This window comes from Contarinia nasturtii, unplaced genomic scaffold, assembly GCF_009176525.2.
Source record: "Contarinia nasturtii isolate CC-2019 unplaced genomic scaffold, AAFC_CNas_1.1 Cnas_scaffold_1037, whole genome shotgun sequence".
NCBI classification, from domain to species: Eukaryota; Metazoa; Arthropoda; class Insecta; order Diptera; family Cecidomyiidae; genus Contarinia; species Contarinia nasturtii.
In genome coordinates this window covers 279,285-305,550 of record NW_022198383.1, presented here as the reverse complement: position 1 = coordinate 305,550, position 26,266 = coordinate 279,285, and the positions used below count along the sequence as shown (strand labels likewise).

Sequence of the window (26,266 nt, the reverse complement as noted above, 5' to 3'; positions counted from 1 at the left end):
AAAATTACTGTTGTGTCGTAGAATTCATAATAAATAAAAGTGTAACCAGAGAAGAAATTGGAATAAAATAAAAATTTGAATTAAAGTGGCAATATGAAACGTTAAAGACTTTTAGTTAATGACATTATGATTACCCTTTATTTCGTTACCGCAAAACCAAAAACTATGAATGTTTTTCAGCAAGGAGGTCTCTGTTTGGCGTCCACTTGACTTCGTTTATGTTACGGACCAAAAGAGCCGGCAAAAGTAGAAAAACGGATATGGATACACTTGAACGATCCGACCACAGAGAGACGAGTGACACCTTAGGAAAAGGAAACATTAAATAGAAAGCGTATGAGAATGATATTAACCAAAGTTAAAAAAAAAAAACATCAAACTCAAATCTACCAATAACAAACGTCATTTTGTAAAACAAAAATGTTTATTTTCTCATCGCTGAACTGTTTACGAATACTTTTAATATCGAATAGAATTTATTAGTTTTAAATTTGTTTGGATCATAACCACATCATCGGTATTTTAGTTGACTGTCAACACATGACGTAGAAATTATTCGGTGCGAAAGTCAAATATTGAAAATAACAAACGAACATCACAATTTTGAACTGAACGAACTGATTTTTCGAGCAAACAATTCCGCCGGACACAAAGTCTTTCTACCGACACGAAATCAATCTTGTCCTTAATAAATACATGACACATCAAAGTGACCAGCACGAACTTGCGCCTCCAAAACAGACGAAAAAAACTGTTCTTCGAACCTGTTTGACACCGCGAGATGATGAACCATGTGTTTACACTGTATCAAACCGTGTGAAACTCCTCCTACCAACAAACATTCACGATTTAAACACCGTTTGATGTGAATGTCACTTTAAAATCGGCCCGTAGATAAGCGATCAAATAGATGTCGTTTGGAGTGTGTTTCTATTCAAAGCGTCGATAGTTTAAAACAACGAAAAAGAGATGGCGTTCCGATTGCATGCGATTCGATTGTACAAAAATCTATGTGTGTGTTAGTGTATGTCATTCACATGATTCTAGTAAAAGAAACGAGACAAGCGTATCAAATCAACAAATTGCGCGATTGAGTCGAAGTGAGAAAGTGATAGTACGAACTCATCCCTAATTTGTTTGTTTGAACCAGCTGTTGAAAGAGCCGTATGTAAATAAAAAAGAACACATATTGTTCCCTTTCGGCTCATCGTACGAAATTCACATTTTTTGACATGATACACACACAACGGCAAACATCGCGTATTCGCATCATCAAAGTGTGCGTACATATATTCTTGCCAATTTTATGTGTTAAACGAACGAAAACTAACTATGGTTCAAAACGAAAGTGTAATCGTTTCGATTGAAGTGTTTTTTCGCAGTTTCGATACGTCAGGCCAAATGTTTGGTTCATTTACCGTGTACGCTGCTTGTTGTTCAACACAGACCATACGACACATTGGTAATTTGTGTGTCAACTAAAGTTTTTTTTTATTCATATTTCTACCTCGAACCATCGTGTGCTGCTTTTTTTTCGACTGTAAGTTTTGCAGTATACTTGCAGAATGTGTCTGTTTTTTTGTATTTGCATTGTTTGATGTGTGAATTTAAATTGAAACAGCACTTTTTTCACTATAAATATATTTGCTTCTGAACTGTAAGTGGGTCTGTGTGTGTGCGATTGTAAATTGTGTTCAAACAAAAATCTCCATTTAAAACATGGACAGAATTGAATTAGAAAATCACCATGTTTTTTTTTACCATCAGAGAATTATTTTCGAACGGATGAAGAATCTATTTTCAGCGACCAATTTGCATACGAGTTAAATGTATTGGACGAAAGTGAAAGAAACATGAATAAAAAAATTATATCTAGTGCGTTCGAGAACATATACGTTGAAGTACACTATATTATTCCAGTGTCGATTGTGTTTTTGTTTTCGAAATCTCATTCATTTTCAATGAGTTGGGTTTACTGTATAAATGCATGTTTCAATTTGATTTACGTTCAACAACGTCGCTTAGGAAAGATTGTGTGTTTGTTTGTTTTTTCACCATTTTTGGATTAAATTTGGTTTGTCATTGGACGTGTGTAGGTTGTTTTGCTTTGACAACCAATTTACATTACTTTGCAACTCAATGGCACTTAATAATAAGCCAAATTTCAAAGTTTAAAGCCACCAACATTTCAAAGGAAGTCGCACTCGTATGGCATTCAGCAGATGGATTTAAGACGATGGCTGCATGTGTGCGTGTGTGTGTGAGTTAATGATCTGCGTTATGACATCATGCAAACAGAAATGAAAAGTGTTGTTTTTAGTCAGTCGTCTTCAAAACCAAGCTACCATTGACCATTTCATCAAATAGCAACGATAAAACGCTTTATTTACTCAATGATTTAATCTGGCTGCTTGTATAATGCTGTGCGGTTTGTTTGTGTGAACAATGATATCGCGTGTGAGAAAACAAGAGATAGGGGTCTGGCTGATTCACCATATTAGTTGCATTATTATTGTATTATTAGATATGAATTTCATTGTGTCGTTTTTTTTCTCTTCTCTCTTTTGTGTGGTCGTTATAAACTCTACAATGAAATCTCTTGAGTGTTTCTGTATGCTTGAAAACAAACTTTTTGTCATTTCAGATTGAGACGTCGCGTTAATCGCACATCCAAGAGATTAAAATTGTTGGTTTGTATCCATGTTGCTGAGACTGTGCTGCAAAAGTCCATTTTGTGGTACATCAAATTGATTTTAAAAATAAAATTACGATGGGGTGATAAACGATAAGAAACGATATTACACTAAGTTCAATCGAAGTGATAATGAAGATATTGAAACTGTGCAAATAAACAAACAAACAACCAAAAAAAAACAATCAAGTGGAAGTGTCTGTGGTGAATTACAGTGCAAATGAAGTGCGAGTAATTTTAATGAATGAAAGTGTTGTTGGGTCGGTCTTGAGAGACATAATGCTCAATGGAAAAATGGCAGAAACAACGCCAACACCATCCGACCTATTTTCAAATACAACCGAAGAGGTGATCAAAGTGGCAACCGGTGATATTGATACCAATAACATAAATGCCAATCAGTTTTCGGACGGTTTCACCGAATATTTTAGCACAACATTCGGTGGTTTTACATTTGGTAATGTGCTTGCAAATAAATGCGGACAATGGCAACAAGTGAATGATGTTTACTTTCAAGTGGCCAATGCCTTATTCTTAATTGCATTTCTTGCACCACACAAATCCTATGGATTTTTATTGGCACGTTGTTCTCTTGTCGTTGGCAGCATATTATTGACATTGTGGAGTTACCTAATCGAATGTTCGTTAGACGCCCTCATTTGGAGTGGCCTCTTTTTAGCCGTCAATTTTATGTACTTGCTGGTATTGATGTATCAAATGAGGCCAGTGCGGTTTGAAAAGGAAATTGATGCGGTAAATATTGAAAAAAAGAAAGAAACATACTCAAAAATTCAATCGATTGAACAATTATCTATTTTAAGCGACGACGTCGTCGTCGTCGCTAAATTGCATGTCTATCATTTATACCAACTCTTTAATCATTTGTGTTTTGTGCTTTGCTTGGTGTTCGTGTGTTGTTTTTTTATTCTAGGTGTATGTCGCGCTGTTCAAACCGTTGAATGTCTCTAGACATCAATTCAAAAAAGTACTAAATTGTATGAAGATGATTCGTTTGCTCAAATATCAAGAGATTTACGCACAAGAGAAGGTTACCAAAGTTGATAGTCTGTCGCTTGTATTAAGCGGAAAGTGAGTATTGTTTACATTGTTTAAAATCGTTTTGCACATTATGACTGTGTGTGTGTGTGAATAATTATCACATTTTCGATACGAAAAAGCGAATTTCGCAAAATACATTTCACACGTGGATCCAAGAATTTTACACACTCATTCTCTTACACGTCGTCTTATTTTTGTCTTGTTTTCTCCTTACCTTACCTGATCATGCATACAGATTAGTTGTGTCACAAAACCAAAGAGCCCTACACATTGTATTCCAGCATCAATTTCTCGACTCGCCTGAATGGTTCGGCGTCTCGACCGATGACTTTTTTCAGGTAATTATTACTTTATGATGGACACTAACTTGAGCTAATATGCTATAGACAAACATAAACAAGAAAATCAGATAAATAGAGAAAAAGGAAAAATTGAATTTTCGCACCTCATAATGAAACGAGCAAATAATGCGATTGCATGTAGAAAAACCATGTTATTTTATACTTCTTCTCACATCAGAGACGCTTCAGTTTAAATATTATGGCAAGAATCTGGATAAAAATCGTAACAAAAAGTAATCCGACAATAATAATAAATTATAATCAAAATTGATGAGAAAAATCTAATCATTTTAATGGAATTTGATGGTTTGATGCGAATGACGCACAGTTTAAAACGCTTCAAGCATAACAAAATCAAAATTAATCGAAAAAAATTGACAATGACATTGAGCTTTATTTTTCTGCCACCAATAATTTGACGGCATTTACTTAACAAATTCCATTTATTCGCTTCGAGCGGTTACTCTGTGCGTCAAAATGATACGAATTATAAGTGAATTACTTGTATATTAAACACGATGAAATCGAGTTGTTTACGCTAAATTGTCGTATGAACTACATACATGCTTCGTTCGCGCACATATTTTTGCAATGTACACAATGTCAACGCTAATCTGTTTCTATTGCAATTTTTACCGGAATACAGTAGAAGACGAAGCAATAAAACAGTTAAATTGGCGCTAATACTTGTTTTTTTTTCTCTGTGTTTCAGTTTCTTTCCAATGTCTTATTTTATTGAAAAAACAAATGGAATAAAATGCTAATGTGTGTGTGTGTTTGCTTTCTTTATTACGTTGTAGGTGTCGATAATGGCAATGGAAGAATCTCGGGTACTTATATGGCATCGTGACAAACTTAGATTATCCATAATCAATGATTCATTCTTGCGGACGGTATTCGATCACATACTCGCAAAAGATGTCGTAAAGAAATTGATGCAAGTTACGCAAGTAAGACGGAACACAAAATGGAATTTGTCATTAGAAAATATTAATCTATGGTTTTTCTTTTTCTTCTTCTACTTCTTCTTCTTCGTATTAAAACAAAAAAAAGGTGAGTGAGACGCTCTCTAATAGCAACGGTCACATTCAGTCGTACGACGAGAGTGGCAGTGAAGATAAACCAATGCTACAAGTCAAGATGAACGGAAACGATGACCAAGGAATCAATGCCTTAATCAATCGTCAATTACAAGGTAATGCCCAGAAAACCATACCAAATTCACCAGACCCTGACAAGTAAAATATTTGTTTGGTGTCTTATCTGTACTGCCCACAAAAATTCTGTATTCTTTTGAATAAGCATTTCTATATAGCGCACGCAAATCTTAATTCTGTAAACGTATTGCAATTTGTTATTATAAGTAAATTTAAGTTGATTCCCTTATTGACTGGATTGCCACCATTTTTGAAATAATAATTGCTGAAAACGTAAACTCTCTATTGCTATATTGGGCCAAGTATGAAATTTTATTTATTTTACAAAAAACAGCCGATATGGGAATATATCAAAGATGATTGAATTTATCAATTCATTGCTTGCGCTCTTTTGTTATTTTATTATTATTGTTATGTATAATTGTTAAATTATTCTTTTTTGTTGATTTTTCGTCTTTTTTCTTCTTCTTCTTTTTTCCATTGAATTCAACACTACTTTAGATGAGCATGTTCCCTTGCTAGGCCGTCACCAATCTAAGCCATATATGCTACAGAAACAATCAGCATTCTCAACAAATCATAGATCAAATCATGATTATAAAACGTCTCCGTGTTGAATATATGCATTTAAACCCAATCATGCTTGAGTCCAAACAAAATCAATTACTAATTTATACTATTTAATTAGGAAATAAGTTGAATTGCTCATTTATATGTTTGTTGGTGTGTGTTGCTCATTGTATTGAATATCGAAATGTGAAAACCCCGAGAAAAAAAACCAATGCCGTAACATTTTTTTGTGTATTTATATAAAGTATCTGCCAGATCATATCCTATTCTAATAATAATAATCATGAAAAGAGAAACAATTAATTCAATTCGTATTCATCGGCTGTCATGTATGATAGATCCAGATAAGTCTCATCAAAATAATACAAAACAAAAAACAAATCATTCTTTCATTGTCATGGAGACTCTTTCATTCTGACAAATTTACAAAATTGCTCTCAGTTGCAACAAGCAAAGCAAATCATCAACGTCTCAATTAGACTAAACTGTAATTTAGAAGAAAATCAAAATTAAAATCTAGAATAAATGCGACGAATATTTAGAAGAACGAGAGAAATAATGTCATAAATGCAAACAGATACCAACGTAAACTTATCTCTAGATATTTAGATAGATCGACTGATAAATAATATAAATATATTTTTTTTTTTTCGTTTCGACAAACGACGATACAAATTGTAACATTTCGGCAGTGTAATTTTAATCAGGCGATATAGACTTTTTTTTCGAAACGACGATATGTATTTATTTAATTACGAATTGCAATCAATTCATTATTGTACTAAAATTAAAGGTGACGAATGTCGTCGCTGATGACAAAAAATAAAGTAATAAAATTACGCGGAATTTTGTCAGTCAATTCAGTTTTGTAATTATAATTTTTTTTCGTTTGTGTTGCCAATTTGATTTACATTGTGAATGCTTTCTGTTTCAATTTATAAATTTAATAAAATAAAAAAAAACCACGCTGTATCTATTTCGCTATCCTTTTATTTACTCTTTCTCTTGCTCTCCTTCTTTTAAAACCATTTCCGTTGATGATGTGTGTATATTTTTACTGTCCTTTTTATGTGTTAACGTGCAGGCATTACGAGAATATCAAAGTATTATTATGGTGAGTTCGTGAACTCCGGCCAATCTCTTTTCTTCTCTCTACTCCTTACATCTTTTGCTATTTAATTATTTATTTAGATCATCTCTGTTTTAGTTTCGACTCATCTCTCATTCAATTTTACAGAATACTCTTCTTGTCTTTTTTGTATTTATGTTTTCATTGTTTTTTTTTTATTCGAAAATTTTGTCATTTTTTCAGTTGGTGATATAAACTCATGGCGCTTGGGATGCATTGAAGAAACTGACCATGAGACTGCTGTGTGAATTGAACAACTAACTATTGAATATACACTGTTTTTTTTTATTTCTTCTGTATGATCGAAACCATAAATGACTGCCAGTGAATATTCTAATTTATAAAGAAATTAAGCCAATTTAATGCAAATAGTGCTCGCAAATGACTTCCAAACCAAGATGAAAAAAAAAAAATACAAGAACGAAACCAAAATCTAATTAAAATTGAAAAATCATCATTATTGCCTGTGTTTCAGCCATTTACCCTTGATTCTACAAATTGTTATCAATTATATATATATATATATATATGAAATAATTATAGAGGAACAAAAGACCAGTGAATTTGTATTTGTTGCATTTATTGTTGTTGGAAATTGTATATGTATATTTATGAAAATGATTTAAAAAGGAGAAAACCAAAGAAATCATGTTGTAGCAATTCATATTGGAATTATTATATTATCATCAAAAAAATGTATTATCATGAATCTGAATTGGAGTAAATAAAATGCTTTGAATTCCAAAAAAAAAAAAAAAAAATTAAAAAATTGCGTTGACTTCAATATATTTCGGTTTGGTTCAATTTTCCAATCAAACTTAACCTCAAAATGCGCATGTACTAGATTCTTGCCGACTCTGATTTGACAGATTGTCGTCAATTGAAACGTCAAAGCACCAACCGCAAATTGGACAGAAATAAGAGGCACTTTTCACGCAAGCTGAATAAAAATTTCTGTAAAAATGTTCAAAAAGTAAGTGTGTTGCAGGTGAAATAAATTTTTAAAATTGCAATCACACGTTTTGGGTGCAATTTTAATTGACCATTTGTTTCGCTGTTCTGTTTTAGATTTGATGAAAAAGAAAACATTTCGGGCACTCAACAATTGAAATCGTCCGTACAAAAAGGCATTCGCACGAAATTACTTGAACAATTTCCGCATATTGAAACACATATCGACCAAATTCTACCGAAAAAGGATGCATTCAAGATTGTTAAGTGTCAAGATCATATCGAAATTTTGATCAACAGTGCTGGCGACCAGTTATTTTTCCGACAACGTGATGGACAATGGATGCCAACGTTACGACTATTTCATAAATATCCATACTTTTTGCCAATGCTACAAGTCGACAAAGGTGCAATACGATTTGTATTGAGCGGAGCGAATATTATGTGTCCGGGTCTTACATCGCCGGGCGCATGTATGACGCCAGTCGATAAGCATACGGTGGTCGCAATCATGGCCGAAGACAAAAAACATGCACTCGCCATTGGATATACGATACTTTCAACTGAAGACATGTGAGAAAATTACTTTATTCATTCAGTTTAAAATCGTCAATCTATAATTTATTATTTATTTCTTTGATTTTACAGAGCAAAAATAAACAAAGGCGTTGGCGTCGAGAACTGTCATTACTTGAACGATGGACTTTGGCAAATGAAACCAGTCAAGTAAATTTCAATACAGGAACACATAACCAAAATCCATTCAGTCAACTGACCTCGATTTCTATATATGAATTTGTTTTTTATTTTAAACATTTCGCTAAATATATTTAATTGTGAAACGAATCGGTTTTATGTGTTTCAATGTCACAAGCACCCAAGTCTTTGTTGAATTTTAATCCGATTGGGCATGTGAGACGCAAAGGCTGAAGGATAAAAAAATGTTTTGAAAATAGCTTTTTTTTATTGTAAAATATATTGATATGAAATACCTTAGAGTCTCCATAGCATACATAGTAGCTGAAAGGTAAAAAAGAAACAGAAATTCATTCAAAATTTACACATGAGGACGGGAAAAAGTTTAACATACACCCCTGGTTTATTATCAAACGCCTCAAATAAGGGTTCTTTGCCAGCCGCATTGGGACAAGGTTTACTTTCAAAATCGTCCTTATCTTCTCTGAAGCATTCAGTAGGTAATTCACTGGGTCCATAATTGCACTGATGTATTCCAGGACGACCGTCAAAGACTAAATTACCTTGGCAGGCTGATAACAATGGTTTGCCGTTGAAACATAGAATGAATTGTTGGCATGCATTTGGCACCGAGATCAATTCATATGTTCCGGGACATTTGAAGCAGACATCACTATGATCAACACATTCACCCGATTCAGCATCAAAATATGGATTATCAAATGGACACGTTTCCTTTTGATCCGTTATGTCATTAACACACAGAACATAATCTCCGCAATCACTTAGCAAACTATCAACTGTTATAGCTCGTACTTTACTATTTCCAGCTCCATAGCATGGCTCAGTTAATGGATTCAAATAACTATTTACTACGGCTGATTTTACAACACCAGCGAGTAACAGCAAAATTGAAAATTTACACAAAAAATATGATACAGGTGCCATATTACGTTCTCTAAATGAAACTGTATTGCGATTGATTGTTTTTCAACTTTTATTGAGCTACTGTGCCAAATATTGCGCACATTATCAGTTTTAATTGAGAATCGTGGTCAAAGAGATAAGAATCTAGTTCAAAAGTTATAATAAAGATTAGATTTCTTGATTTTCGTCATTACATTTTTTTTATCTATTGATTAAAATCGTTCATTACTTAAATAACGTTTGCGAAAAAGCTACTTTTAACAAGTTTGAATTTTTTCGGCATAATTTTTTCGTTATTTTTTATGGCATAAACCATTAGAGTCGAAAATCAAGGAGCACAAAAATTCAGAGCACAGAGATTGAAAATTCAGGGCAAACAGGTTTTTTCTTTCTTTTTTATTCCCCTGGGAACTTTTATTGATTTAATGATTGACTACAGTCATGGCAAAAGCCTTCAATTCATTTAACATTTTCAACTTTTTCACAAATGCCTTTATACTTGTTGAATATTAATCTTTCTGGACATTTCATGCGGACGGGCCGTTGCTGACCATAACAAACATAGTAACTGAAAATTTGGAAAAACAGCAGTTTTCAAATTAATTTCGAACCAAATAACAGCAAATAATGAGAAAAGACTTACACTGTTGAGTCGTCGGTAGCCTCGTATATCGGTTCATCATCAACATGGGGACAAAGCTTATTTTCAAAATCTTCTTCATATTCGGGAGCCCACTCATAATTACATTGGTGTATTCCAGCACTCCCATCAAACAATAACTTACCTTCACATGCAGATAGCAATGGTTTTCCCTTGAAGCATAAAATGAATTGTTGATGTACATACGGCACAGAAATCAATGAATATTCTTCATGAGGACATCGGAAGCAAACGTTTTTGTTATGAACACATTTGCCGTAGTTGGCATCAAAATATGGCCTTTCAGGAGGGCATGTAAAAGTTTGATCCGATATATCATTAATACACTGAACATATTGCCTACAATCAGCTAAAAAACTGTTAGTCGTTATGGCCCTTACACGTTGATTTCCCGCACCTATGCAACGATAATGAATTCAAATACTAAATAGCTAACACGTAACATGATGCATACCATAACATGGCTCAGTCAATGGATTCACAAATTTATTTAATACCGATGGTTTCACAACACCAATGAGTAAGATTGAAATTGCAAATTTGCCGAAAAAATGTGACACAACGCGTTTAGCAGCTGCCATAGTACTTCCGTAAAAGATCTGTTTTATGACTAGATTGGTTCAAATTTCATTGTGCTAGATCGATATATATTAGAAATTATCAGTTTTAATTCTCGTGATCAGGGAGATAAGAATCTAACCACTAGAGTTTTTTTCGACGCTTTAACTCTTTATTTTATTCTAAAGTGATGATTCATTGTTCAAAAATTGAGCAGCTGAAAAATGGAGAGCAAATGAATTGATAAGTTATGAATCATACCATTGATATAATTTGATTGTTCTTCGCATATTTTTTACCGTCGCCACATTAAAATATACAAAAAATATCAAAACTTTAATTTAAATTAAATTTAAATATTAAAATATTGTTGCCCAGTTGTTCTTTGAATGCATGTCATTTTCTAATTTTAAAAATTCTTCACGATGTTTTTTTTCTATTTAAAGGACGTCATTAGATTATGGAGCCTCATTAGCTCATGTTTTACTAGAATTCATTCTTCAGCCGGGTCGTTTTCTACCATCTCAAGATTGCTATTCGGATTTTCACAAATTCCTTTGTCCTCGCTGAACATTAGACCATTTGGGCACTCAAGTCTCAATGGACGCTGTTGCCCATAGCATACGTAGTAACTGAAAGTTTAAAAAATAATCGGTTTTCTTTTCGAAAGCAAACAGTTGAGAAAAATACATACACTCCTTCGGAAGCCACATATTTTGGTTCATTACCAACAGGGGGACAAAGCTGGTTTTCGAAATCTCCTTCAAATTCGGCTCCCCACTTAAAATTACATTGATGAACTCCAGGACTACCATCAAAATATAAATCACCTTCACATGCCGACAGCAATGGTTTTCCCTTGAAGCATAGAATGAATTGTTGGTGTACATTTGGTACAGAGACCAATGCGTATTCTTTATTGGGACACCGGAAGCAAACGTCTCTGTTATGCACACATTCGCCGGAGTCGGCATCAAAATATGTTCCACTAGGACATTCTAACGGTTGATCCATTTGATCATTTTCACACTGAACATACTGGTTGCAATCAGCTAAAAAACTGTCATATGTTAAAGCTCGTACACGTTGATTTCCGGCACCTATGCAACGATAATGAATTCAAGTATTAAATAAACATTAACACTGAAAAAAGTTGTACATACCATAACAAGGATTTGTTAATGGATTTACAAATTTATTTACAACCGATGATTGCACTACACCAATTAGTAAAATTAAGATTGCAATTTTACTGAACAAATTAAACACGTCTCTAGTAATGGCCATAATGAACTATGTTGTGTACCTAAATTTGACTAACTGAATTACGCTACTGTTACGTGAGATTGAATTTATATTAAACGTATTATCAGTTTTAAATGGTGGTCAGTGAGATTAAAACACAATTGAAAAGCTATAAAGATAAGGTTTTTTTATTTACGTCATTCCTTTTTTAGGGCAATTGATTCAAATATTCGATGACTCAGATATTCAATTCCCAGAGATTCAATCTTTCTGGCTAAGAAAAATGGATATTTTTGATAGTAAAAATTGTGATATTTCGGAAAGCGATTTCGACGAAGGGAGCAATCTTAAAAAGTGTACTCAGTTTACGTTAAAATACTGATTTATTTCGTTTTCAAAAGGGTTCACAATTTTTTTTTTATCTTTGTCTTCCACCATGAACAAAATTCAATTTTCGTCAATTATATATTTGATATTAGATAAAATTGATTGTTAGTTACGCTTTTTCACAAACTCCTTTGTCTTTGTTGAATATAAGATTGCCTTGACATACAAGCCGTAAAGGTTTTGGACTCCCGTGACACACATAATAACTGAAATATACAATAACTCATATTTTAAATTCCATTCACAGTCGTTGAAAATAAGTACTTACATTCCTGAGTTATCGGCAGCCTCAAATTTCGGTTCCTTGCCAATAGGCGGACATATTTTACTTTCATAATCGTCCTTATCTTCGCGGAAACACTCACTTGGTCCTGGCTCATAATTGCACTGATGTATTCCGGGACTACCATCAAACACTAATGGCTCTGAAATAAATTTCATTCTGTACAGTTGTGAATAACCGGCCATCTTATTTGTTTTGGTTCAATCACCTGGACATGCCAATGCTAATGGTTTATTGTTAAAGCATAATATGTATTGTCGACATATATGCGGCACAGAAATCAATTCAAACTTTGTGTTCGGACATCGGAAGCAGACATCGGATCGGTGCGAGCATTCTTGGTCCTCAGCATTGAAATACGGCTTATCAAATGGACATGTTAAAACCTCCTCCGTTTGATCACTAAGACACTGAACGTATTTGTTACAATCATCCAACAAACTATCAATTGTTAAAGCACGAACACGGCCATTTCCGGCACCTGTGCAACAATATTCAATTCAAATTTTATTCAAAACTAATGAAGAGCATAATAGTTGTATATATACACTAAGGAAATGTGTTACATACCATAACACGGTTCAGTTAATGCATTTACATAGTTATTTACTACTGCTGATGTTACCACACCAATGAATAATAAAATCAAAATTACATTTTTACTGAAAAAATGAGACACGTATTTAACAGCTGCCATATTATTTGTAAACTGAATGATTTCTTTCAATTTTTATTGAGCTACTGTGTCAGATTCAAGCTATATTACACACATTATCGGTTTTGATTCAGTTTTGTGGTCAAATAGATAAGAAAAGTTATAAAGATAAGATTTTTTTATTTTCTTCATTACATTTTTCAATTTATCGATTTCGATTGATCGATAATTTAACGTTGACAATAATGATTCGTTGGAGCTTTAAAGTTAAGAAATCCAAAGATTCAATTTCTCTAAATTATGACCAGAACTAATTCAGCAGCTCCATGGGAACATCAACACTTTGCTTGAATGCTCCAAAATAAAATACGCAATACACGAGTGACTCATAACACTCCGTTTGATGTGATGATAGAGCCTTCAATTATGTTTGGTGTAACTGACACCAAGGGTTACAACACGTGCAAGTGACCATAAAAAACATCAACTATACTTTAGCTTGAGAAGTGAATTCAAATATTAAACAACCAATATTTGAACAGACTTTATGAATAGAACAAAAGTTGTATTATTTACATTGACTGGTACATATTTAGAACATAAAGAGACTGATTGACAAAAACAATTCCAAGATATAATCAATCTGGAGTCCGCTGCGTTGTCCATAGCTAAATGTGGTCTAAAAGAAGATGAAAAAAAAGTCGGCATGCATAAGTGCATATAGTGGTGACAATGCAAAATGCTCTCAATATTGATAACAATGAATGCATTTTAAAGTTTTTCTAAAAAAAAAGTTACTTTCAACAAGCACTTTCCGCGCATAATAGTCGAGAAACACACATCTGTGTGTTCAGTGTGAGATAAATGCTGAGCGAATTGAAATCCACCAATACGTTTTTTTTTTCTTAGTTCCATTTTGCCGCAGATAATGTTTTGTACACTCAGTGTTTCCCATTGAAAAAGACGACAATGACGATGACGACAACGAAGATGGTATTATTCATAAGTAGGTTCTTCCTTTTAATATTTACATAAAGTCAGCAACAGTATATGAAATGTTATTTCACGTTTCAATAGTAACAGAATGGGTTTTGTGTCGCACATGCGCACCACCGTTTACTATGCCATTTAATGTGTTCGAATGTCAATTGTTCGGCAGAGTGGATGGTCTATGAGAGGAAAAATGTCCACCAAAACAATTCAGTTGTAATACGCGAGCGAGAAACTGCTGTTGCATGTCATATACACACACGCACCCGATATGGTAACATATTGTTAAAGAAAATTTGTGTTGGCGAGCAGAAAAAAAAGGCGAATTTGATGTAAAATTTCAATTCGACGATGGTAGAATCTGGTATTGAACGAAAAATTTAATAAAAATCGACGGCAACAGCAACGAATCGTGTAAACAGTGAGGTAATACTTTAATAAAAAGAAATTGATGGAGTGCATCTGTTTGTGTATGTGTCGATGGTGAAAATGGTAAAAAAAAGGAAATCGGGTTAGCGAATTGCAGTGATTTTGTGTGCAATATGTAACCACACCAGCAGTCGGTCAATAGTGTTCTGCCGTCGAAAGCAAAAACTTTAAAATAGTTTTGGCAATTATCTTATCGAAATGGAAAACGAACATTTAATCAATTTAAATAGTTTGTGAATTCCTTTAAACACTATTATTTTCAAAACAATTCGAATGAAATGTTCGCTTTGAGAATTGATAGTTAAAAGCATATTGTGTATACTGTGTGACGCAACCCAAGTCCTATTATCTTTTCTATTCAAAGAAATTTTCTAAAGAAATTGTATGGCGTTAAATGAAAAGCGAAGAAAAAAATCGATAAAAATAAACATTGGCTGACTTGAATACAATTTTATTGCAATAATTTGCACGCAATCATCATTTCTTTCGTATAATATAAAAAGAGGCACATTTCAAGACAGTTGCGGTGTATCGGTGCTATTGTTCATTTCATGCAAGACTTTATCTATCAAGTTATGCTTTTGCTGTTGCCATTGAGTTGCCTTTTTTGCATTTGTGATTTTCACAAGCGGCATTTTATGGTCCCCGTATGCACCATACACAAATGTGTACAAGTACATATTTTACCGTGTTTCATTTTGCACACCCCATATTGTAATTATTATGTGTGCAGTTTATTTTTATTTTGATTACAATTTTTCTATTTCTCTTTCGCACACTTGTTCTGCTTCAACGCTGTCGGTATCATTTACTTCTTTTCTGTTTGTTGGTATACTCTTTTCAATCGTAAATAGATAAAAAAGGAAAACAGGAACAGGCTTTTTACTACAACAAAACTGAATCATAAATGAATCTCATCGTGAAGTTTTCGAAACCATAACCAACCACTCACTGCATAACGATGGGAGTTGGCTGTATACAACAAGGCGACGCTTAAATGTTAACAAAAATCGATAAAAATAAACACTTTGAAGTGTAGCTGTAAATAGGTAGACGAACCAACAATAAAACACAAACAAAACGCAAACAAATAGAAATAACACAACAGCACACAATCTCACAGACACACACAAACACAACAATGGAGGATTTATTAGCGCAATTAGTCAAAGAAGCAACGGGACCAAAGTTAATGAATTTGAAAAATGCGTCTCAAAACGCTTACGGTACGGAATACATTCGTTTGGCTTTCTATTTTTTTTTTGTTGCATTGGTGTTTTTGTTTTATGTTGAGAAATTGCGGTAGTTGTATAATTTACCGAGTTTATTTATGCGATTGTTATTGTATGATAACTTTTGTGTATTTGCCATTCAGATAAATTGCAACGGCAGCATGGAACACATCGTGACGCATCCTATGAACTGCGTTCGGTATGTTTGACAGCTATACAAATGGCACTGGAAACAAAACGGCCTAAATTCATTTCGCTAGCGCTAAATGGAATGCACGTAAGTGAATGTGTGTATGTGGTTTTTGTGGTTTTGTAAACACAAATTTTGCTGTTATTTTCTTTCGAATTTTTTTTTTCCCCGAAAGAGAAAAATTAAATCATGCTGTTCTTTTGCATTAGTTAAACATCATTAGTCGTGTTCAATTAATGACTACATCTACCTACTTTATACAGAAGAATGACAGGCATTTCATGCCACTTAATGCCATACACAGGGATGATTTTGTTTCTTTTCATGTAAAAACTTTTCTCGTTTTTCTCTTTCTCTCTCTTTCGGTGAACAAAAATCGCTTGTAGCGTGTCATAAAAGATGAAAGATTCTCGTTCTCAATTGAGCCAGAAAATGATTCTCTATGGTTGCCAGCGCAACTTTTACGAACCACTTCATCGGTGTTGGTGCAAGGATCTTGGGCAAGTGAAGAGACTCTTGTAAATATTTTACGCTTATTTCTGGCCATGGCCTGTTCGCCTTCATGCACACTCAACGGACGACTTTTAATCGAAATTCTTTCAAAATGCGGTGATTATCCTCTCAAAAATAGCACACAGATATGAAAGAAAGATTGAAATGAAAAAAAAAAAAAAAAAAAAGTCGCAAACTTTCTTTCAAATTATGTGATATCATATTTAAATTCGTTTCGATTTAATTTTCCATTTTATTTTTTGTTCCTGCGCGCATTAGGTGAGAGTTGGGAAAGTGGTTCCCGAGCTGTTCGTGCTGCATCGCTTGCAGCTGCATCTCAATGTTTGCGAACGTTTTGTGCATTTTTGAAAGATGAAACGGAAGATGTGATGAAATCCGCTCCAACTGGTTTAATCACTGTCGCACAAGCGTCAGCCGTCTACAATGAAGTTATCCCGGTTATGCAATATCTCTGCAGTCGACTCATTGAACCAAAGTAATTTTTACCACAACAAAAAAAAACTTGTCAAATTTGCATAATCAACGAATTTTATTCAAATGCTCGTTTCATTCTTACTTACTTTTTTTGTACACATCACAAATAGAGTTGGCACACCGAAGAAAAATGATTCATGTAATTCGCTCTATCTCACCGAATGCATACTTACCTTGACAACAGCATTACCGAAAAATGTGCAAACAAATCCACACTTTACAGCGTTTCTATGGCAAAAATTCTGTCCAACACTAGCTGCAGCGCTTGGTTCCCCTGGTCGTATCAATTTGGACAAAAAATTTACATACAAGTGAGTCGAGCATTTATTTCTAAATTGAATTTTGCATGTTCATATGTGTAATCGAATTACAACGTAAGCACTTTTCGACTAAATGAATAACTTTTCGCTCCATTCCGTTCATTCACAGAGACGCATTGCATATAATTGAAAATGAAACGCGTGGTTTTTTCACTGGACCCGGTCTGGAGCCGCCACAAGCTAGATGTATTTACTTGACAGCTATTCAATTATTACGAATTGCTGGCGCACAAAATTCACTTCGTCCAATGCTTGAAGCTTTGTTTCATCGTATGCTATTGTTGCCATTGCCACAGAATCGTTCCGAACCGTTAAAAACCGTCAAAGAAATTTTCCGGTATGTTGTACAGTTTTTTTTTCTTCGTATGTTGACTTGTGCACTTTCAAACTCATTTGTATGCGGAATAAACTTTTTTATGCTCAATTTCGATGCGCTATTTTCAGATCTCCGGCACGTTTGGTTGATTTATCGGTGATTTTATACATGGACAAAAACCAAGGGCATGGAGGTGATGATATGGCTCTTTTTCGGCTGTGAGTAACTTTAATTTATGCATTCATTCCGTATTCAGATTGAAAAACTAATTATGTGATGACATTTAAATCTAATTTTCTCTTTGCTCTCGTTCGTCAGAATCATCGATGCGATGGAAGAGTGTGCGCTATCAGCACAAGCAGGCAATTCATGTGATAATGCACTTCAAGCGAGTGTCGAGTGTATCGTTGCATTTTTGGAAAGTTTACAAACACTTTGCTCTGGCAATATCGATGAAAATTCACTTAGCGATCAAACCGTTCAAATTATAAACAACCGATTCGCAACGCTGAAAGATGTTGATTACACCGGACCATTAACGTACAATGGAATGGCAAGGTTGCCGGCACCATACAGGTATTTCGTCATCTTGACATTTGAAATTTGCATCACAGTTCATTTGAATTTTGATTCGAAGCTAAAATTAGATTCAAATTTGCGATTTAAATATGAGAATTGAATTTTGCTTCGTTGAAAATGATATTGAACTATGCTTTTGTACTTTGAATGCAATTATTAATTTGAAATCAACATTTTGCACAAAAAAAAACATAGAGATGCTGTTGCTGAGCTACGTGAAAATGGATTTGAAACGTCATCGGGTTCGGATAGTGAGCTTGATGCAAACGATGGAGAAATCGCTTCAATGGGCTCTGGAGACACGGAGGGTCCCGAAGAAGAATGTCATTCATCAAGCGACGAGAATTCATCACGAAACGAAGGGAATTGGCCGTATTCATATCTCGAAGCACCGCCACCCATTGGATCAAACAGTGAATTTGATCGTCAACATGCACGTGAATTTACAAAATCGTTGGCAAGTAATTTGGTGCCGAGACTGCTGAAATTGCGTACATCTGTTGAAGTAGACGAAGCGATTCAGGATTTTGCATCAAATATTTGCCAAGAAAATAGCATGAATTATTCCGATTTCGATTATAATCTCACGGCAATCAATGCGGATGGAATTTATTTGGCAACGTACTCAGCATTGTTGCTTAGTTTTCAATTAATGAAAGCGGGTCATTATGACAATTCAGAGGTGAGTAATAATAATAAATCAGCAAATAGCATCAAATGCAATTCTATTGAACATTAATTAATATATTCATATATGGACATGTCAAATGCATTCACAGCTCCATTGAAAAACGAATTAAGAGCAATTAATTTTTGATTTATTCACATGACCCTCTGCAATTATTTCGTTGACTTATTTTTAGGAATCAATTGCCATTCCATTGACAGAGCAGCAATTTGTCGCATCGGTACAAAATACGGGTGTTTTAGTTTATTTATCAACGGGTTGGCTATGCGAACTATATCAATCGATAATCGCCGCAAATCCAATGGTGCTATTGAAAAAAGATGAATGGCTGGAAAATCGATGCGCTTTAATTGAATTGCTACAAGATGCAACTGGAATTGGTCAAACGCAAATGCTGTCCGAATGGCAACGATTGCAAAATGTTACCTCAAAACTCGAACAAAACGAGACATCGAATCCACGACGTGATGCGGCTAATAAATTGGCACGACGGTTGCTGACCTGTTGTTGGGATTCGATGGTGGTCGTATTGAGTACTGCATTAGATGATTTGAATACTTCTTCCAAAAATAGATTAGTAGCCATGTCGCAGAAGACATTGAAGTTTAAGAAACCACAAAATATTGGCGGCGAAGCGTTATTTGCAATGAGCTTGGAAGGTTTGCATGCGGCTGCTACGCTTAGTAATTCACTGAATTTGCAACATTTGTCCGGCAAAATATTATCGTTGCTTGCGTCGAATGTGTGCTCATCGTCGGGACCACGGATCACCGCGAGTCAAGCATTGTATGTCACGCCTTCTGTGAATGTATAATAATTTTTGTTAAACTTTCAATTGAATTCTTTTTAGGTCCATGGATGTTGTGCTGACCGGTGGTTTGGAGCTCGGATCCTTTAGTCCCGAATGTTGGTGTTCAGTGTTTTCGGTGTGTCGGCACGTTACACAAATCGAACATGATTTATTTAGCTTACAAAGCACCACACTGAGTCCGTCGAAGAGTAATGGGAAAATAGTTGACAATACAGAGAAATCGGGTTGTGCACCGGGCACAGGAAATGACAAACTGAATTTATCATCATGTCCAATCGATGACGATGAAACTTGGTATGTTCAGTTTTTTTTTTCTATTTACAAAACAAATGTTTACGTCATATCTTTTTGTTTTCACTTTTTTTCGTTGTTTCTCATCGCGCAGTGTTGATGTCTATAGTTTTTTACAAACACCGTTACAAAGCCCATCCACGAATGTAGCATCGATTTTAAAAAATCGAAATAGTTCAAGTGAAACGTTGCTCAGTCAAGCCGATACGGCAAAAGTGCTCTGCACTTTGTCACATCAAGCAGAAAATTTGTTTGCTGACGCAGCGGATCGTCTGTGTTTGCCAGCTTTGCTTTCATTCATAAAGGCGTTATGTCGTGCTTCACGTGATCAGCTGTACAGAAGCAATGGATCGAAAAAAGCAATGAATCGCATTTGGTGGCCAACACGAAAACAAAAAAACGACTCAATGCCATTGGCCTTGCTTTTGCATCGTGTTGGCGATGTCACATTGAGAGTATTTCGCAGCTCACGACCTCTGTTACACATTTTAAAGGTTTGGGGTATCACGGGACCGGCGCTTATGGATGTAATTATACATTTTTTTTGCTCTGCAAAATGATTTATTATCATTTACATCATAGAGGAAATCTTATGTTGAACTAAATTCAATTTGAATATTTATTTCAGGCGGCATGTCATAAAGATCGCTCAATATCAAAACGAGCGATTGAATACATTCAAGATGTTATTACAAGTCTTCTCGTCGAACAAACTGAATTACCTCATTTCCATTTTAATGAGGCTCTTCTCAAACCATTCGAAAATTTATTGAGCATGGAAACGTGCGACATTGATGTTCAAGTAAGTTATGTTACAAAGCTCTGACACTGTATTTTACCCCCTTTTTAATGTTTTTCTCCATTATGGTATTTCTCATTTTAATAAACGCAGTTAATTTAATATTTTGAATATTTCCCAACTCTCTGCACCGTATCCCTCTCTCTCTATTTCCGTTTTTTCATCTTTCTATCTGTCTCTTTTTCTCTTCTCCCTTTCTTCATATTTTCCAGGATCAAATTGTGGCATGTCTGTATGAAATAGTTGAAGCGCATCGAACGGAAATTCGATCTGGATGGCGGCCATTGTTTGGTACATTGAGAAATGCGCGGAATCGTCCATTAAACACCACCAATATTATTGATATATTTCGGGTATTTTTGGAGAGTGACAATATGCTTGTGTTTGCAAACGCTGGCTTAGACTGTATCTTATGTTTATTATCTTACTTGGATGCAACATCATCGAATGGTAATGGGTGCGGCGGTGGCGGTGGTGGTGAATTTGATACAAACTTTCGTCCCATTGAATTTCTGCATGAAATTCTGAAATTCTTAGAGCGTGGCGCTACAATTTTATCTTTCATGTATGACATGCCAAAATGTCCAAACTTCCATTCAACGCACAAAATAAAAGGCATCGCCTACACGCACACAATCGATGCCAATATTCCAAATTCAATGGAGAATTTTACCTATTTTGGTAACGACTATTTACAAAATACAAACGAACAGCACATGATTAGCTATCGCTCTTTGCACATTGACAAGGATTCAATCACAAAAATTGATGAATTGGATAAAGCGTCGGGAGTGTTAAAAGTCTGGTTTCTATTATTGGATGGTTTAACAAATGCATTGATTGTATGTTCGGTACAACATCAATCGGCCATTTTACAATGTATTCTAAAATTGTTTAAAAATTTACAAAAAACGCCTGGAATTGAATTCGGTTTCTATAGCATAAATCATTTGCTGATACCAATGGTGCAGGATTGGTTGCGATACGTGAATAAAACGTGCAGCAGTTGGAATATAACAACTGAAAAGAATTTCAAACATTGTTGTGGCATGACAACCGATTTAGTGGTTGATTTTATTGAACAACAGGCCCAAGGACATTTCAGCCAATTGGAGCGCATCGATAAAAGTCCGAAAAAAACAAAAGTCACAAGCATTAAACGATCAAATGACAATCTCAAATATCATCATAATCAACATCATCAACAATATTTAAATCAAATGCATGCCGATGATATGAATAATTTGTATGGTGAAAAAAATTCAAAAATGTCGGCCGCTGCAACATTGACACTAAAACAAATACTGCTTGTATTGATTGAATGTTCGGCACAGTCTCAAGAATCGGTTGCACGCGTGGGTGTATCATGTTTGAAACATGTAATTTTATCAACGGGTCATTTATTCAATGAGACCCAATGGTTAATCGCATGTTCGGCAATACATCGATCGTGTACGGTAACTGTGGCGCCGTTACGTCAGCTATCGTTTGCATTCCATGAAAAATCGAATAGTTTCTATGGTGATTGTGCGACAGTAAAAATTGCAGCCCGACGTGACAGTACCATCGATGAAATTATGCGAATCAATGCACTCGCTCAGCAAGTGTTCTTCTTGGATAATCAACGTGATCCACAAAATAAAAACAACAATTCAAGTGCAATTGACACAAAAATACCATCCGACGATCGTAGTTATTCATTTTTATTGTATCCACTGTCAACGAGCTTTGGTCAAAGTGTTGAAAATTTTGTTATTCGAATACCATATCGTACGATGGTCATTGGGTTGTTGGCAAATCAAATGCTTTTGCCACTCGTTGCCAAATTGTTGCTGGGCAATTTAAAGTGTGTGCCGTCTGAAGTGCATTCATGTATTTTTGAGAATATAAATACCGGTAAAAGCGGTGCACACTATAACCTTGGATTTTGTTCGCGTGAAATTTTGTTGCGATGTGTTAAACAATATTTAACAAGTTCATTGGAATTCGATTCACGTCCCGGCCTCAAATTTCTTGTCCAAAAAGTGTCCAATCTTGATTTTGCCGCAAATTTATACAAGCAAATGACATCGTCTTGGATGATTTATTTCATCTCAATGGTCGATTCGTATTTGGTGGATATATCAACATACAATCTTAGCATTGAAGATTTAAGCTATATTTTAAAATCGTGTTCACGCGTTAACACCTCAACGGTGAAGAAGAAGGAGAATTTTGTGCGTTATTTATTTTCGCTGCAAGACGCTTGGAATTTGGTGTGTGAAATTTATTTAAATAATTCGAATATACGAAACGGTGATTGGCAAACATCGAAATCACTCGACACACTAACAAATGATGCTAATGAAAATTCAACCATCGTCAATGGTACGGTAACAGTGAATGTTGCCGATGATAACATCAAAACGGAACGCATCAATAATGATACGTGCAACGGTGAGGAAACCGATGAATTCAATACCAGCGAAAATGGTTCAACATCATCGCTGAATCAAAGCAATCACCGCAATAATCCATTCGATGTTGTACGTTCACCAAGCATCGAACTATCTGATTCAAATAAATCGATTGCACCCGAAATAGAACAGCAACGTGCCACAAGCATATTGAAAGATTTAAATTTTAAGCGTTCAGTTCTTTCGCAATTGGTCATTGCATCAATGGAATTGTTATCGACACTTCCGAAAAAAAGTGCAACTGATTTACGTATGCTTATGACGCCGACCATTCGCGAGGCTTTCCGTTTGGTTCAATTACAAGACAACGAGCTTAAACTGGTGTAAATGTGACACAAATCCATTTGGAATTTATCGTATGAATTTCATCGTGCCACACACACATCGGTTCCACACTTTTTTTCGCTTTATATTATACACACAAACTGAAAGATGGCAGCAAAGATGAAAAATATGCTTGGATTAAAAATGAAGTAAAAAACACAAACACACATACACACATGAGAGAAAAGAATGAATTATTTTTTTTATGAGACATTTTTACATGAAAGTTAAGGAAGAAGAGAAGGAAATTACAAATGTTCAAGTACAATAGAGGAATTGGAAACTACTATAGTTAATCAATCGAAATGCGAAAGATAACAAAAAGAAACACGTTACTTATTTCTACTTTATATCCTTTATCGATCTATCTATCTACCGTAACCCTCTTAATCCTCATATAGACACATTGCGAACTCACTTACTTATCTCGCTATACTAAACAAAAAATCGCTTCGAACTTTTTCCATTTTCGAATCAAAGCATAAATATCTATATACACACATTATATAATTCCAAGCGAAATGAGCAAGCAAAACAAAAAAAAAATGAGAATCCATTAGGTGTATAATCAATAAAGAAATTACGGAATATCTAGAAAAGGAAAAATGCAAAAGACAACACTTGTTCTTTAGGTTGCCTCTATACAAATATATTTATCATAAGTAAACAAAGAGTTCCCTAAGCTCAATGTACAATAACAAAACCAACAACAACAAAAATATGTATACAAATATGGAAATTTATTTTGTATTTATTCTTTATGAAAATATGTACCGAACGTGAACGATGAACGAATTGTATTTATGGGTTCCGTGCGAAAAATAAAAAATATTATGCTGATGATGATTATGAGAATAGATGATGGAAGACGAAGAAAAAAAAAGTTGAAACCATTGTGAAAGCAAAGCCAATGCTGTTTAATTCCTACCATCTAGAAGTATTATGTATTATAAGAACTATTAATAAATTTTTTTGTGTGTGCAACATTATATTCGAGTCGTTGTTTTTTGTTTGCGCTGTGTTTTCTGTAAGCATAATTAATTTTCATAGCTTTTCGAGAGGGAGAGAGTGGGAGAGAGAAAGACCAAGCAAGCGAGCGAGAAATGGAGACTTTGGGTTAATGAGCTCAACGCTCAATGTAAATGTTTGTAATTGGCGGCGGTGGATAAAGTTAAATATTTGACTTATGTTAATAGCAACTATAAACTTTTTTTTATATTTAGGCAATTTTCGCAAAGCAAACCAAGTGATTTGCGTCAACTAGTTTTGATTAGTTTTTGTTGAATCGTGACACACAACTTTTTACTGTTAATTTGCAAATGGATTACGACCATTATGTCTACGACGAAGAAACGAAAATAGAATTCTTTATCATTGCATTTCATACACTTCGAAATGCAAATAATATTACGTCAAAGAAGGAGTATCAAAAAAAAGTTCAATCGAACGCCTATTTTGAAATCAATTGACATATTTGCAAATAAAATGCAACAGTGATGATTCAATAAAAACCAGGTATTTATCCTTGACGATAATTGAATAAAACTTGTTACGCTTGTACACAATACGGCGTTATTATTTTCTATGACATGATTGTGTTTACGAACTTTTTACAATAACTAAAAAAAAGAGAATCGATGGCTGCCGTGCTGCAACGCCTTTGGGAATTGAATAGAACACGTTGTCGGTGTTGTATTTTTTTTTGCTCTCCCTCTCTCTCTGGCGCTGTCGGTTATGTTTGTGTTGAAAATTGATAGCCTAGAACTGGTAGGCAACGCGAGACAATTTAAACATTGAATAGCTAATGTAATCTGATGTGATAATGAATTTTGAGTTTGCACAACCTCTCAATCAATGGTGCACGGTGTGTATTTGAATGTTCGCGTCTGTTGTTATATTGTTATTGCTGCTGCTGTTGTTATTTTTCCCAATCTTTCTCATGCAATTTTATTTACCGGATTTTAAATCGCGTGCAAGTCACATACCAATTAATCACCTTGACTAGTTTGCTTGCTACTACTGAAAATGACAACAGTTCACGTGATATAAAAGAAACAATAAACAAAAATAACAACAATAACAATGAAAAATTGGTTGGTGTTGGTAAGGCGTAGAGATCATAGTTGTGCGTCTTTTTGATGAGCTATCAATTACAATTCGCGATACGGTGCGAAACACCGCATAAAACATGACGTGATGTATGCTTGAACATAACAATACACCGGCCGTGGATTGACTGATGAATGCGACTGCCGAAACGCAAATTCCCGATAATAATCGTTCAATAATAAATGAATGATATAGTTGATTCTCTCTCTGTGTGTCACTTTCTCAATGTGCTTGTGTACGTGTTTGTGATGTGGCTGCCACTTGTTTGGCTTTTGGCCAAATGGTATTGTAAACGCTTGCCTCTCTCAACCATTGAAAATTGCGATAATCGTAAGTTGCGCTTTGATTCCATGCGGTCGACGACAACGAATCGCATATAATCCAGCGTTCCAGCATTTATTGGAAGTAAATCGATACGAATCTACCGATCGAAA

At 34.7% G+C, this 26,266-nt stretch overlaps 6 protein-coding genes across 10 annotated transcripts; 3 read left to right on the top strand and 3 right to left on the bottom strand.

The window, feature by feature from the left end:
- Positions 1-1,232: 1,232 nt before the first annotated feature.
- LOC116344239 (blood vessel epicardial substance) lies at positions 1,233-7,612 on the top strand. Of its 3 annotated transcripts, none has more exons than XM_031772697.1 (7): positions 1,233-1,540; positions 2,645-3,445; positions 3,624-3,781; positions 3,987-4,089; positions 4,893-5,042; positions 5,146-5,287; positions 7,132-7,612. In XM_031772697.1, exons 2-7 carry the CDS (start codon positions 2,933-2,935, stop codon positions 7,194-7,196), a joined length of 1,131 nt encoding a protein of 376 aa, XP_031628557.1. In that variant the 5' UTR covers positions 1,233-1,540; positions 2,645-2,932; the 3' UTR covers positions 7,197-7,612. The 3 variants fall into 3 exon arrangements, with proteins under 3 accessions (XP_031628557.1, XP_031628556.1, XP_031628555.1); XM_031772696.1 differs by lacking the exon at positions 7,132-7,612 and adding an exon at positions 5,751-6,122 and having other exon boundaries at positions 1,239-1,462; XM_031772695.1 differs by lacking the exon at positions 7,132-7,612 and adding an exon at positions 5,751-6,122 and having other exon boundaries at positions 1,239-1,540.
- Positions 7,613-7,822: 210 nt separating this feature from the next.
- LOC116343940 (malignant T-cell-amplified sequence 1 homolog) lies at positions 7,823-8,745 on the top strand. The gene is made up of 3 exons (XM_031772269.1): positions 7,823-7,921; positions 8,017-8,472; positions 8,548-8,745. Exons 1-3 carry the CDS (start codon positions 7,911-7,913, stop codon positions 8,627-8,629), a joined length of 549 nt encoding a protein of 182 aa, XP_031628129.1. The 5' UTR covers positions 7,823-7,910; the 3' UTR covers positions 8,630-8,745.
- LOC116343939 lies at positions 8,494-9,584 on the bottom strand. The gene is made up of 3 exons (XM_031772268.1): positions 8,990-9,584; positions 8,892-8,919; positions 8,494-8,825 (listed from the first exon to the last, which is right to left on the bottom strand). Exons 1-3 carry the CDS (start codon positions 9,541-9,543, stop codon positions 8,730-8,732), a joined length of 678 nt encoding a protein of 225 aa, XP_031628128.1. The 5' UTR covers positions 9,544-9,584; the 3' UTR covers positions 8,494-8,729.
- Positions 9,585-9,931: 347 nt separating this feature from the next.
- On the bottom strand, positions 9,932-12,077 carry LOC116344103. Of its 2 annotated transcripts, XM_031772514.1 has the most exons (6): positions 11,905-12,077; positions 11,436-11,841; positions 10,884-11,373; positions 10,638-10,818; positions 10,166-10,580; positions 9,932-10,090 (listed from the first exon to the last, which is right to left on the bottom strand). In XM_031772514.1, the coding sequence occupies exons 4-6, from the start codon at positions 10,762-10,764 to the stop codon at positions 9,982-9,984; spliced, it is 651 nt and encodes a 216-aa protein (XP_031628374.1). In that variant the 5' UTR covers positions 10,765-10,818; positions 10,884-11,373; positions 11,436-11,841; positions 11,905-12,077; the 3' UTR covers positions 9,932-9,981. The 2 variants fall into 2 exon arrangements, with proteins under 2 accessions (XP_031628374.1, XP_031628373.1); XM_031772513.1 differs by lacking the exons at positions 9,932-10,090; positions 10,166-10,580; positions 10,638-10,818 and having other exon boundaries at positions 10,990-11,373; positions 11,905-12,076.
- Positions 12,078-12,346: 269 nt separating this feature from the next.
- Positions 12,347-13,376, bottom strand: LOC116344374. Its single transcript, XM_031772878.1, has 4 exons — positions 13,227-13,376; positions 12,865-13,137; positions 12,642-12,798; positions 12,347-12,579 (listed from the first exon to the last, which is right to left on the bottom strand). The coding sequence occupies exons 1-4, from the start codon at positions 13,351-13,353 to the stop codon at positions 12,483-12,485; spliced, it is 654 nt and encodes a 217-aa protein (XP_031628738.1). The 5' UTR covers positions 13,354-13,376; the 3' UTR covers positions 12,347-12,482.
- A 1,128-nt stretch (positions 13,377-14,504) lies between these two features.
- On the top strand, positions 14,505-24,712 carry LOC116344057 (brefeldin A-inhibited guanine nucleotide-exchange protein 3). Of its 2 annotated transcripts, XM_031772435.1 has the most exons (16): positions 14,505-14,727; positions 15,585-15,779; positions 15,854-15,956; positions 16,106-16,239; positions 16,539-16,761; positions 16,924-17,140; positions 17,250-17,450; positions 17,569-17,796; positions 17,904-17,993; positions 18,094-18,351; positions 18,550-19,036; positions 19,218-19,828; positions 19,893-20,147; positions 20,239-20,671; positions 20,773-20,946; positions 21,156-24,712. In XM_031772435.1, the coding sequence occupies exons 3-16, from the start codon at positions 15,872-15,874 to the stop codon at positions 23,724-23,726; spliced, it is 5,967 nt and encodes a 1,988-aa protein (XP_031628295.1). In that variant the 5' UTR covers positions 14,505-14,727; positions 15,585-15,779; positions 15,854-15,871; the 3' UTR covers positions 23,727-24,712. The 2 variants fall into 2 exon arrangements, with proteins under 2 accessions (XP_031628295.1, XP_031628294.1); XM_031772434.1 differs by having other exon boundaries at positions 15,585-15,956.
- Positions 24,713-26,266: the final 1,554 nt, after the last annotated feature.

Excerpts from the sequence above, each read along its gene's own strand:
- LOC116344239 (XM_031772696.1), top strand. The coding sequence starts at position 2,933 with ATGAATGAAAGTGTTGTTGGGTCGGTCTTGAGAGACATAATGCTCAAT. Across the intron at positions 3,446-3,623 it reads TTGAAAAGGAAATTGATGCG|GTGTATGTCGCGCTGTTCAA; the intron begins GTAAATATTGAA and ends TTTTTATTCTAG. Across the intron at positions 4,090-4,892 it reads CGACCGATGACTTTTTTCAG|GTGTCGATAATGGCAATGGA; the intron begins GTAATTATTACT and ends ATTACGTTGTAG.
- LOC116343940 (XM_031772269.1), top strand. Across the intron at positions 8,473-8,547 it reads ATACTTTCAACTGAAGACAT|AGCAAAAATAAACAAAGGCG; the intron begins GTGAGAAAATTA and ends TTGATTTTACAG.
- LOC116343939 (XM_031772268.1), bottom strand. The coding sequence starts at position 9,543 with ATGGCACCTGTATCATATTTTTTGTGTAAATTTTCAATTTTGCTGTTA. Across the intron at positions 8,920-8,989 it reads TTTGATAATAAACCAGGGGT|CTACTATGTATGCTATGGAG; the intron begins GTATGTTAAACT and ends TTTACCTTTCAG. Across the intron at positions 8,826-8,891 it reads TATGCTATGGAGACTCTAAG|CCTTTGCGTCTCACATGCCC; the intron begins GTATTTCATATC and ends TTTATCCTTCAG.
- LOC116344103 (XM_031772513.1), bottom strand. The coding sequence starts at position 12,028 with ATGGCCATTACTAGAGACGTGTTTAATTTGTTCAGTAAAATTGCAATC. Across the intron at positions 11,842-11,904 it reads ATTAACAAATCCTTGTTATG|GTGCCGGAAATCAACGTGTA; the intron begins GTATGTACAACT and ends ATCGTTGCATAG. Across the intron at positions 11,374-11,435 it reads TATGTGGCTTCCGAAGGAGT|TTACTACGTATGCTATGGGC; the intron begins GTATGTATTTTT and ends TTAAACTTTCAG.
- LOC116344374 (XM_031772878.1), bottom strand. The coding sequence starts at position 13,353 with ATGGCAGCTGTTAAATACGTGTCTCATTTTTTCAGTAAAAATGTAATT. Across the intron at positions 13,138-13,226 it reads ATTAACTGAACCGTGTTATG|GTGCCGGAAATGGCCGTGTT; the intron begins GTATGTAACACA and ends ATTGTTGCACAG. Across the intron at positions 12,799-12,864 it reads ATTAGCATTGGCATGTCCAG|AGCCATTAGTGTTTGATGGT; the intron begins GTGATTGAACCA and ends AATTTATTTCAG.
- LOC116344057 (XM_031772435.1), top strand. The coding sequence starts at position 15,872 with ATGGAGGATTTATTAGCGCAATTAGTCAAAGAAGCAACGGGACCAAAG. Across the intron at positions 16,762-16,923 it reads CGAAATTCTTTCAAAATGCG|GTGAGAGTTGGGAAAGTGGT; the intron begins GTGATTATCCTC and ends TGCGCGCATTAG. Across the intron at positions 19,037-19,217 it reads GTCATTATGACAATTCAGAG|GAATCAATTGCCATTCCATT; the intron begins GTGAGTAATAAT and ends ACTTATTTTTAG.